Consider the following 12,010-nt stretch of genomic DNA (forward strand, 5'->3'; position numbering starts at 1 on the left):
CATTTTCTTTCTTCTTTTTGTTGAACTTTAAACACATTTTTGTTGTTGTTTCCTTTTATTTATACTTTCTATATTTCCCTGAGACCTCAGAGGGTTGATTTTGTCATGTTCAAGACTGTAAGTGGTGAAAATTGGTAAACAAACCCAGGGGCAACCCTGGGCCATATATATCATTTTGTGGCCATTGTCACTGACATTTTATTTGTTTGTAATACATTCTCCTTATTTTTTTTACCCTTAATTGGTGTTTTTTGTGTTATTTGGGGGGGTTATTACAGGTTTACTTTAACAGTTGAGACAGGTAAACAGCAGCCAATCTCCTCATTGAACCTAGATTCGAAGTCACCCCCTTGCTCTAATCAATAATTATCACTTTATATGAGTGACAGAGGCAAGGGAGGGACACACAGAGAAAGCTTTTGATCATGTTAACTGGAAATATTTACTAGCTACTTTAAACAGATTCAGCTTTGGACCACCTTTCATTAACTGGATTAAAATGTTATACAATTCTCTTAATGCGAGTGTGAGAACGAATGATCAAACGTCTCCAAGTTTTAATCTACAAAGGGGTACCAGGCAAGGTTGTCCACTATCCCCCTCACTTTTTGTTATATTTATTGAACCGCTAGCCGCTACGATTAGAGAAAATCAAGCTATTAAAGGCACTCAGTTCCAAAATATATTTCATAAAATAAGTCTTTTTGCTATTGAAGTTTTACTATTCCTCCAGAACTTACAAACCTCTCTATCTGAAACAATCTCACTAATTAATAAATTCTCATCACTCTCAGATTACTCTGTTAACTGGTCTAAGAGTACAGTCCTACCCATCAACTGTAGCTTTCAAAATCTACTCAGCATCACCTTAAAATCAGGTAACATTAGATACCTGGGTGTAAATATTCTCTCCAGGCTCTCAGAACTAACAAACTTTAATAACATTCACCTTCTTAAGACTATAGAAGATGATTTAGCTCGCTTGAAATCTCTACCCATTTCACTCATGGGGAGAGTTGCCACTATAAAAATGATGGTTCTACCCAAAATCAACTATTTGTTTTCTATGATTCCTATGAAACCCCCCTCTACCTGGTTTAAATAGGTAGAATCACACATCTCCCGATTTCTCTGGAAAAATAAACCTCCCCGGATCAGTTTAAAAACTTTACAGAAGCCGAAAGATAGGGGAGGATTAAACCTGCCTAACTTTCAACATTACTTCCTAGCTAATAAGTTGCAAAGTGTCCAAAAATGGCTTAAACCTAGTCCACTAGATGACCTGTGGATAGATATAGAACAAACATTTTGTGACAATTTGGAAATTTCTAATTTTTCCTTTTTTCAGCATAAGTATAAAAACACTAAATTGCTTCAAAAGTGTCAACATCAGCACTTCTCTGACAGCCTGGTGTGAATTTCTCAAAAAAAAAAAAAAAACAACTCCTCAATAACAATAATAACCATGTAAACTTACACCCAACTAAAAACCACAACACAAAAAAAATTCCCCCTTCACCGAATAGACCTGGAACCTCCTCCAATGGTAGCAGATTTTATGGACCTCTGTACCCCAAAGTTACTTTCAAAAATATACAGATAAATGTCAAAAATAGATGATTCAAATTCCCTACCTACTTCAAAATAGAAGATAGATTTATCAATCAATTCTAGTCAACCACTTTGGCTACAAATATTTCTTAAAGCCTTTTAATATGACAGACAGCCCAAATTTACAACTCATACAATACAAAGTCCTCCATAGAACGCATTACACAGGACAAAGGATGTTCAAGATGGATCTTATTCACTCAGATATCTGCACACAGTGCACAGGTAACACAGCAGATGATTACCCAAACGCTTTATGGCTCTGTGCACCTGTCCAAAAGTTCTGGAATAAGGTTTGTGAGGATTTATCAACATGGGTTAGATGTAACATTCAAGCATGTCCTAAATTTTGTTTACTGGGTGACTTAAGTGACGTACCTGCTCACAAACGTGCTCGTCTCTCCATCCACTTCTGACTAGATGTTGCTGATGTTTGTGTGTTGGTATGTTTCTCTGCAGGTACGTTTGATGACTATTGTACTATTGACACTAACAAAGCACACATGGTCCTCACAGCCTTATGTATCGCAAAGAAAACTATTCTAGTGAACTGGAAGTCTAAAAACAATCTAAATATTAACCAGTACAGAAATCTCCTGTTGGATCACATCAGTCTAGAGACTGTATCGGCATCCATTAAACACCAATTAGTTAACTCTCAGTCTCCCTGGACCCCGTTGATTAGTCACATCACGTAGTGGGAAGGGGTGCTGAGGTCTAATCGTTCCGTGGGGGTTGGGGCTGGGTGGGGGACTTTGGGGGCCCATCGGCCCTGGCGGTTTCTCTGGGCCGGCAGTTGGGTGGGTCATTATGTGGGAGACTGTGTGTCTGACTGGATCTGGGGCCTTGGTGGCCTAGGGGCTGGTGCTTCCAGGGGGCAAGCCGGGGGCCTGCTCACCGTCACCCTGGGCTGCCCGGTGCCCCTGCCCCGTCGCAATCGGTGCTCTGTGGACCTGCTGAGCCTTTGGGGCTTCGGGCTCCCTCCATCCCCCACTGATGCTTCGGGGTGCGGCGTGGTCACGACCCCCTGGCAAATACATACTTCTGACTAGATGTTTCTGATGTTTGTGTGTTGGTACATTTCTCTGCAGGTACGTTTAATGACTATTGTACTTTTTCATATCATTATCCTATTTTCTTTATGTATCATGTAGTACTGTGGTAGTTTATATTGTTTTTATATTGTTTTTGTGATGTGTTTCAGGCAGTCTAGACAACTGTTATTTCCACATTTTAGTCCTGTCCTTTTCTCCCTTTTTTTCCCCCTTTCTTCCTCTATCTCCCTGTTAGGTTCGGCACTGACGTTTCAGAGGCAAAGGAGTACTCACCACAAACTGTTTAAAATAACTAAATACAAAAGTTTCTTTGGAAGTAACAAAACCAATATCTAATATAAGACGTTCAGGCTGCCGGATCAGCAGAGACACTTCAGCATGCTAGGCAGCTCCTTCACTGTCCCGTACACCAACTCTGCACACTAAAGAAAGCAGGTCACACACCCTCAAAGAGGCACAGCACACAAGGCTTTCTGCCAGCAGTACACTGCAAATCAGGGGATTCACTCCCACACCACCCCAAGAAGAGCCACTACAAACTATAAGTAGGCAAGTAAAACAACCCTCTGGTCACTAAGGGGAAGCTGATTTAGCTGCCTCTTTAAATGCTCGCCGACTCAGACGATGTCAATTAATAAATTCTAAAAGAGTCAAAAGAATCAAAATACATCATTTGGATATCCATAGACTAACAAACATAAAAATGAGGTATAGTTAAAAGGATCAGACTTATCCTCCCCCTGTCTGACGACAAGACCCCTCCGTGAGGTCTAGATACTGAGATTCCCCACAGGACAGGAAGGCGTCATCAACTCTGAGATCAGGTCGGACCCGTCGGCTGCGGGCTGGACGGCGTCTCGTGCAGCTGTAGTTACCAGGATGTCACAGGGAGCATAGGCCCACAGGCAAGGCACACTCTAACCCCCAGTCCCTATAGCTGTCTAAAGGAAGCAGCCTCCCCTCCTAGCCAGCACAACGAAGCTCCCCTGCTCAACTGTCTTCACTGCCGACAGCACTATAAGCTGCGAACAGCACCCACCCGCCACGGTGAGCTTCTCCAGCTCCAGTTCAGTCAACATGCTTCTCTCCAGTTTGCTGCACCCGCTTCCAGCCTCCTTCCTTCTTTCCTCACCTCTCATTACACCTTGTTGTGTTCAATCACTCCCCCCACCCACACTACACTAGCAAGCATGTGCTGTCTAGCAAAGAAAAAAAATATCCTAAGTGTAGTTCCCCTTTAGGCCGCTATCAAGCAGGCTTAGTTTTCCTGCTCCAGCATGCTTGATTCAAATCAAATGGAATCAATAGCTTCAACAGTATGAGTGTGTGTTAATGGGTGAATGTGATATGTAGCGCAAAGCGCTTCGAGTGGTCAAGTTGACTGGAAAAGGGCTATATAAGTACAGTCCATTTACCATTTATCTAGGGCCAATATCAAGCGAATATGACAACCAACCCCTTTTCCCACTATTTACCCGGACGCAGCAGAACTGAAGTGTGCATGTCATTCAAAGCATGTGACAAAATACCAGCGCAAAATATGGTAAAATTATTTGGATAAGCATTTTTGCGCAAGACTACAATTTGTATAATCGTTTGTAGCCAGCAGGCCATTAAAATTAAAATTATTGCATAACTCTAGTCATAATATGACATACTGTGACATAAGTGTTGACCTTCACATAATATTGTACAAACTTAAAATGCATATAAAGAAAAATAAGATCTTTTTGTTTGGTACAGATCCTTGCAAACAAATATGCTAACAGACGTATAAAATCATTAAGTAAAACAGTATTCAGTTTAGCCTAAATAACAAAGCAAAATCCCTGAATAGAAAATTTTTACATTATAAACTTTATCAGATGTCCTGTTCACTTAATTACATAATACAGCAAATCAACGTATGCCACCAGACAACACTCGGCCTCAAGGGGTCTCTCTGGACCACTTTTATGTCCCTATCAACGTCACATTTTCCAAACCAGTCTTCGATATGCACTTGACGGAAAGATGTACTTCTACAGATTACCTGACTTGCTCCATTGCCTTACTGTGGTACATCCCATCACTACATACTGGTATAAACCATATAACATGATTTAGAAGGTAACTTTGGCTTCATGTGTTAATGCCACATGATTGCTAACATGCATCTGCATCTAAAATGGTGAAGTCTTAGAAAAACTACATAACCTAATTCACACAACTCAATAATCCAGATGGAAAAATAAAATAGAAATGCTTATTAATTTAGCTGTGTGTGTGAACTATGAGCACCCTACTTATTAGAAGGCATGGACAGTCACAGTTTGTGTGGAGGATGGGGACCCACATGCAGGAGCTGGGGTCAAGAGGCAGGCAGGTGCAGAACCAAATGTTTAATCCTAACTACAGATTGACACGGGTCTGGAAAACTAAACAGGCACAGACAACACCAAAGAGATGACAACAATCTGGCAAAGAATAACTAAAACTAAAGGGTAAAAAAAATTAGGACAACTAGCAAGAAGCAAATTGAATTAGCAAATTAAACCAGTTGACCTGATTTACAGGAAGCAAAATGAAACACAAAAGGGGAAAAAAGAGGACTGAGTTAAAAAAAAAAAAAAAGACAAGACTAGAAACTAAATAGACCACAAAATAGGAAATAAAACACACAGACCATGACATGAGCTACCCAATGACACACATATCTTGTACTCTGCTGTAGGAAAGGACATTGTTATTGCTTATGGATTATTATGTACAAAGAACAAGGTGTGATCACATGTTGTACATTTCCATTTTTAATATTTGGACAATACTTTGGAAACTCACCAACAATGAGAGCAACGTAACAACTCTTCTCCTCTGAGTCGTCCTGAAAGGAGCACTTGTATCTTCCAGAGTCGGAGAGTTTTAAAGAGGAAAGTTGGAGCGACAGATTTCCTTTATGGAGACCTTCAGGGAACAGAGACGTGCGTTCTTTAAACCTCTCCATTTGTTCTCCAGAAATGTCTTTTCCATCTTTACGAACGTATACAACATCACTCTGCTGAGTCCATTTCACTGTGTTGTCTGTTGCATCCTGCTGGGGCTCGAGGTGACACTGTAGAACGATGCTGGAGCCGCAGAATGATACTACCGGCTCAGAGGAGCAAAATATCTCAGTTTCAGCTGAAGAAAGAAAACAAATATTTCATAGAAATTAGACAAACCTTCGTCCAGCACTCCACAAGACACTTAAACATAACTTATTTAGACTGCTTTCAGTTTTGTTAATTAACAACCCTGAATAATTTGGTTTCCATCTTGTTGTTGTTGTGTACTGCACATGTTGATACAGCAACTGATGATTTAATAAACTTTAACCAGCATAAAAATAATAATAATAAAAATGATATTATAATAAAACATAATAAAATTATTATTATTACTATTATTATTATTAAGAAGCATACTGCTGCCACAGAAAGAAAATATCAATTTGAACTTATGACATTACAACCTGATAAGTTGTAATTTGTAAGTTGTAATTTTAACAAAATAAAATATGAATGTTTTTATCTTTGAGTGAGGAAACAGTATACAGACAATATACCAAAGAAATGCTTCGCTTACTAAACATGATTAAATTCTCCTTCGTGATTTGCTTTTTTAAACACCTTGAATGCCACCAGGGACAGAATCGGACATAAAGTTGGTCCTGGCATTTTGGCCCCAAACCAACCCACATACGATCCTACCCATCCACCTTTGTGTTCCCTTGAATGCAAATGTCAAATATATATATATCTCCTCTAAACCAGAGGTCACTAATAAGGTGATCACGGTCTGGATCTGGACCCAGAACCTGTCCTACATGGACCCAGCACTACAGTGCAGACGATTGTTCTAGATGCAGGTAACAAGACGTTAGAAGGAGAAAGAAAGCCAGCAAGATAAAACAAAAGGAGAGAAACAGAGAAAGACAGCTGTGTTGCCAGGTCCATCTGTTATAAGCGACTTGGAGTTTTTTTGGGCTTGTTTATTTGAGTGTAATTATGTCATTTCATGAAACGGGTGCCATTTGAGTCCACAGCATTTGATGAAATTAAAAATCCATAAAATATGTTTCAAGCTGTTTAGCTATATGTTCTTAAACATATACTAAGAGACAATGCTATTTAAAAGAAAAATATGCAATTCTTCATCATTTTTAATTAGCACTTGGTCATTTTTGCCATGTAACATATAAAAAAAGAAAAAAAACTTTCGTTTTCAGGATGAAATGGATATCCTTGATACTATTAACTATATTTATTAAAAGAATAAGTATTATTTGTAGTAAAAAAAATTACAATTTGAGTGTGTCCCTTAGTTTGAATTGTCACTGCATCACACTTACTTTTTTTGTTTATAAAAAAATATCCTCTTATTTTAGATGGCATCACAAACAAAAAATAACATCATGTGAGTCAAGTTCAAAAGCAGGCAAGTTCCCACACTTTTGCTTTCCAAGATGGCAGCTGAGTTAGTCTGAGTGGTGTGTTAATGTTTGAGGACCGAGTCTTGTGTTAAGTACAAGAATACTATTTGCAACAACTAGTTGCAGTTGGAATATTATCACCTTGAGCATCTGTCCTGGGATTATAGACTGGTTGATTCCATTAGATTGCACTTTAGCTAAGAGCTACTTGCTCTTTATAGCCAAAGTCAGACTTGAAATGGAGAAAAAGAAGATTTAGACATGCTGCTCCAACAGCTTGGAATTTGCTAAGCTATGTCTGGGGGAACTGGTCTCCTTACACCTTCTTAAAAGTAAGTTAAGAGCATTAAATAACGAGTCTTTAGGTTGTAAATGTTTTGACTAATATAATTTTGTAACTTGAATGTATGTTTGTAATTTTATATGTAATTTTATTGGTGGTTTTGATTGATTTGTAACTTGTTTGCTGCTGTCTTGGCAAGGACACTCCTGTAAATGAGATTCTTAATCTCAGTGAGGTTTTTCCCTGGTTAAATAAGAAAAAAAGAAAATAAAAATAAATTCATATTGTTTATTTGATGTTTTTATTGGTTGGATGGGGTCCGTCAAGCTTAATGTAAGTACCCCGCCACACAAAATAGATCAGGAAAACTTTTATTTTTTTTTAAAAGGTGTCATCACCTGGTCTTTTCATGTATCCACTGTCCTCCAAGTGTCTTTATTTTTTAAAAACGTATTAAACAAAAGAAATTAAACGTGGAGCGTGTTCGGACCAAGCGGCAACCTCCGGGGATGAAATGTGCAGCCTATGTGAAAGTGCAAAAAATTGCAGTTCACCCCTCATCCTCTAAGGGCTGGCTCCAAAACAGAGTCAATCCACACACACACACACACACACACACACACACACACACACACACACTATATATATACAATTAACGGAATTATTTTTTTTTTAATCGCACGTTAATGGCCTTTTTTTGCTGGCCTTGATGGCAGAAACATGGCGTCCTTGTCTCCCATCCCTGCTGCAGCAGTGCGTCTGGTGTAATCAGGAGAGTGACAATGAGAAACTTTTTATTTATTTATTAATTATTATCATTATTATTGATTTTTTTTTAAATAAATGTTTTAATTTAAGCAAGACAGCAAAGGTAAGACATGTTTTCTAACTTTTACAAACGTAAAACATAAATCGGGTCTTCTTCTGCCTCTGGTTCGGTGAATCTTGGTCATAGCGAGATGAAACTTCCAGCTGTGGAATCTGTGAGATGTCAGTGCTGTCTGAGACCCAGCAATGCATTTTTGTGCACTGTAGTACACAATTATTTTCTGCTCATCTCTCTCATACTATACATGCCTCTGCAAAGGAGGCAGAAGGAATTCTTAACAGAAACATAAAGGAGATTCAGACTGAGATTTTTCAGATTGCATGAATTTACATAGTTTGACTTCATCTGACATAAATATTGGGCGGGGAAAAACGGCCTTAACTAAAATGAGTTCAACCAATGAGTCTCTGCGCAGTGACGAAACACGATCAACAACCAATAGATGAGCTCTGACAAAAGTAGAAACAGGAATCCCGATCCCATCCTTCCGTGGGCCAGTCTAAGCCCGATGACCAGTCCCTGGATGAGTCTGTGATAATGTTGCACCCCAGAATCAGACTGGACTCCATTCAGAAAATATTTTAATATTACTTATTATTTATTTATTATTATGTAATCGTAGGAGTAGTAGTAGTATTTTTTTTTTAACCATTTAGTCAGCTGACAAATAAAACCTACTTCCTGGATAAAAACCTCTTCACACATAATAATAAAACATATAATAAAAGTTATAACTTGAAAATTTTATATTTTCTACTTGTGGAGACAAAACGAAAGATGGCGGAAAAAATGACACATTAAAAAAAGAAAAGACTATTTCGGTCTGACAGGGAGATATTTTCTAACTTACCTGTGTTACGACCCGACTCAGGGGTGTGAAAGGGCGTAACAAAAAGAAAACGGTGAGGACAGGTGGTGAATTAAAATAAAGCACATTTATTTCAAAATCCAATGAAACAGTGAATGAAAACCTGTAACACAAAGTAAAAGTGTGCTGGGGTTAGCGGACCTGCAGAAAGAAACAAACCAAAACATATACCCAACACTCACCGAGTGCAAACGAAGACATAACCGCAACTCGGTGAGGAAACTATAACCAAACAAAAAGCAGTAGGCCCATAAACTAAAGTGACCGTCGTCACAACACAATAAAACACTAACCTAGCGCAGCACTGAAAACAATCACACAGAAGTAAACTTAATCACACAGAAACTAAACCCTTAAAGCACCCACAGTGACAAAGGAAGTTGTCGCGACACCCGGTGCACAATGTGAGGGGAAAAGCGGCCTGAGCCTTTCTGGCTTCTCCCCTCCAGACTGGCCTCAGCAACAGCCTTTTCAGCCGGAGCTTCCACACGAGCAGCAGCCTGACTGGTCCAGGGGAATGCCAATCAGAGGGGGCGGGGACAGAGACGCTGGCTTCAGCCACTCCAGGCAGCGCTCTGCAGTCCCTATCAGCAGCACAAATGGCCACAGCATTTCTGTAACAAGCAGGGGCCCTAACACCTGTAACTTGTTCCGTGACTGACAGCAGACTGTAGCATCCAGACCAAAAAAGCAGCTTAAACATCATCATTTCTAACCGCTAAAAGAGCAGATTTCATCCGCTGTTCAACAAAGAAACGCAGTCCATCAGTTTTCACACCGTCCGACACCGAGAACAGTTTCTGGAAGTATTTATAGTTCAAACAACTTAACACTTTCTTCAGTTTTATTCTTTATAACATCATTAAATAATAATAAAAAAAATAAAAATAAAAAAAGTGAATAAGTTGGTATTCAGGTTTTGTTATAATATTGTTGTACTACATCTTGATAAAGCAAATTATGATAAAAAAAAAAAAAACCGTTAGCTATAGCATAATAATAATAAGTTCAGGCTCATTTCCCTTTCCACTATAAATAAATGTGTAACCACATTCCTCCTCTCAGCAGTTTAATCTCTGTGTCTTTATTACAAGCAGGCCCGTCAACAAAAAAAAAACAAAAAACCTTAAAGAGGACAGCAGGCAACGGTACCCAACAGCTGCAGACAAAAGAAATACAAAATTACTAATTAATTCAAACACATTAATCATAACATACCTGCAGCGTTGAATTCCCTTACTCAGTCAACACTCTTTTCCCAGGATCTACATCACTCAGATCCCAGCCCTGCATTACAAACTAAATTTGAAACTCATCCACCATATAAAATTTAACATATAAAAATATTTACCTGATGCTGCTAAAATCACCTTGCACCAAGGCTGACGTGGCCCAGCAACGTCCTGGCGACTCCAACAGGAAACTGGCACGCCCTGCCACTTCCCCTTTTATAGAGGAACAGCCCCCACCGAAACAGCAACACCCTATGGTGCCAACCGCTACACGTGGGCCAGTCGACTGAAGAGCCCGATGACCAGTTCCTGGATGAGTCTGTTATAATGCACCCCGGAATCAGACTGGACTCCGTCTTTGTTCCAAAAATATTATTTTAGGATTAGCGCATTAATTAGATATATAGCCTAAATTATTATTATTATTATTATTATTATTATTATTATTATTATTAGTAGTAGTAGTAGTAGTAGTAGTAGTAGTACTCTGCGTGCGTTATTCAACAAGTAAATTAATCGCGCTATAAAGTAATAATATTGATTTCTTTTCATTTCCTTTAAAAGACAGCAACATGCTCTTATATCTTTAGTCATGTGACAAATAAAAACACTTCCTGGATAAAAACCTCTTCACACAAGGAGTCAGGAGATTTTGACATGCTGGAAAATTCCAAACCAGTTTATCTGGTTACAGAACAACATTTACAACATGTGCAGCAGCAGTTTGAGAAAATAAAGTTATAACTTGAAAATTTAAGATTTTTACACTTGTTGAAAAGACTTTAGCAGAAAGCAGAATTACTGAATGATTAACCAAAGAATCCCACAAAAACTAAATAAGTTCGTTTCTGCCTCTGATGATCCACTTTATTAAAACACAGCTTCACTTTAAATATTTACGTATTATTTATTTAGTCCTATTTATCTGACGTGTTTTGGGGCCAAAACTAAAGATGATGGAGAAGATTACAGATTTAAAAAGAAAAGACTACTTAGGTCTAACAGGGAGATATTTTCTAACTTACCTGTAACTTGTTCCGTGACTGACAGCAGACTGTAGCATCCAGTCCAAAAAAGCAGCTTAAACATCATCATTTCTAACAGCTAAAAGAGCAGATTTCATCCGCTGTTCAACAAAGAAACGCAGTCCAGTAGTTTTCACACCGTCCGAGACCGAGAACAGTTTCTGGATGGTATCATATACTTTCACGTTTGACTTGGACTTTTTTTTAAACTTGTCTGTTACGCTCGCCGGCAAGGAGAAACTGGAGTTGCAGGAAGTGCTGGCAAACCAATAGATACTAACCAGCACCCGCCTCCCTGGCTTTATGATTTGTCACCCTACGCGTCACTCCCTCATCAGCTACCCAATCCGGAGGAGAGGCCTCCTTTAAGAAGTCATCATCACCATCATTCGTGGCAGCTGTGGACAGACATCTTTACAGCGAAGAATAAGGAAAAACAATAAATAAAAACAAAAGAAAAATTGGTCACCTTGAAGCTGCTCTAAGCTGCACAAGAAAGTTCAAATATAAAACAGTTTTTTTCAATTTTTTTTTTTAACTAGAGATATGATGGACCAGTGTTGCATTTCTCTCTATATTAGTAATTTTTGCTATTTAATTAAACACAATAAAATTATGTTTGGGTATTTTAATTGTAATAAGTAGTACATTTATTTT

The 12,010-nt window shown here is 38.6% G+C and overlaps 3 protein-coding genes across 7 annotated transcripts in view; 1 reads left to right on the forward strand and 2 right to left on the reverse strand.

Moving 5' to 3' along the window:
- Positions 1 to 11,578, reverse strand: part of LOC121640154 (CD276 antigen homolog) — a 32,961-nt gene extending 21,383 nt beyond the window's left edge. For 2 of the 4 annotated variants that reach the window (XM_041985844.1, XM_041985842.1), the window contains exons 1-2: positions 11,354 to 11,578; positions 5,487 to 5,825 (exon numbers count right to left, since the gene is read on the reverse strand). In XM_041985844.1, coding sequence (XP_041841778.1) covers positions 5,487 to 5,825; positions 11,354 to 11,423 — 409 coding nt within the window. In that variant the 5' untranslated portion in view covers positions 11,424 to 11,578. Of the gene's footprint in view, positions 1 to 5,486; positions 5,826 to 9,735; positions 9,890 to 10,447; positions 10,626 to 11,353 lie in introns of those variants that run through there. The other 2 variants (XM_041985845.1, XM_041985843.1) reach the window with 2 other exon arrangements.
- Positions 1 to 12,010, forward strand: part of LOC121640163 (CD276 antigen homolog) — a 223,305-nt gene that overhangs the window by 172,323 nt on the left and 38,972 nt on the right. The window lies entirely within an intron of this gene.
- Positions 1 to 12,010, reverse strand: part of LOC121640153 (CD276 antigen homolog) — a 167,487-nt gene that overhangs the window by 65,419 nt on the left and 90,058 nt on the right. The gene's annotated exons all lie outside the window — the stretch shown is intronic.

The sequence above is a fragment of the Melanotaenia boesemani genome, chromosome 5 (genome assembly GCF_017639745.1).
Source record: "Melanotaenia boesemani isolate fMelBoe1 chromosome 5, fMelBoe1.pri, whole genome shotgun sequence".
NCBI classification, from domain to species: Eukaryota; Metazoa; Chordata; class Actinopteri; order Atheriniformes; family Melanotaeniidae; genus Melanotaenia; species Melanotaenia boesemani.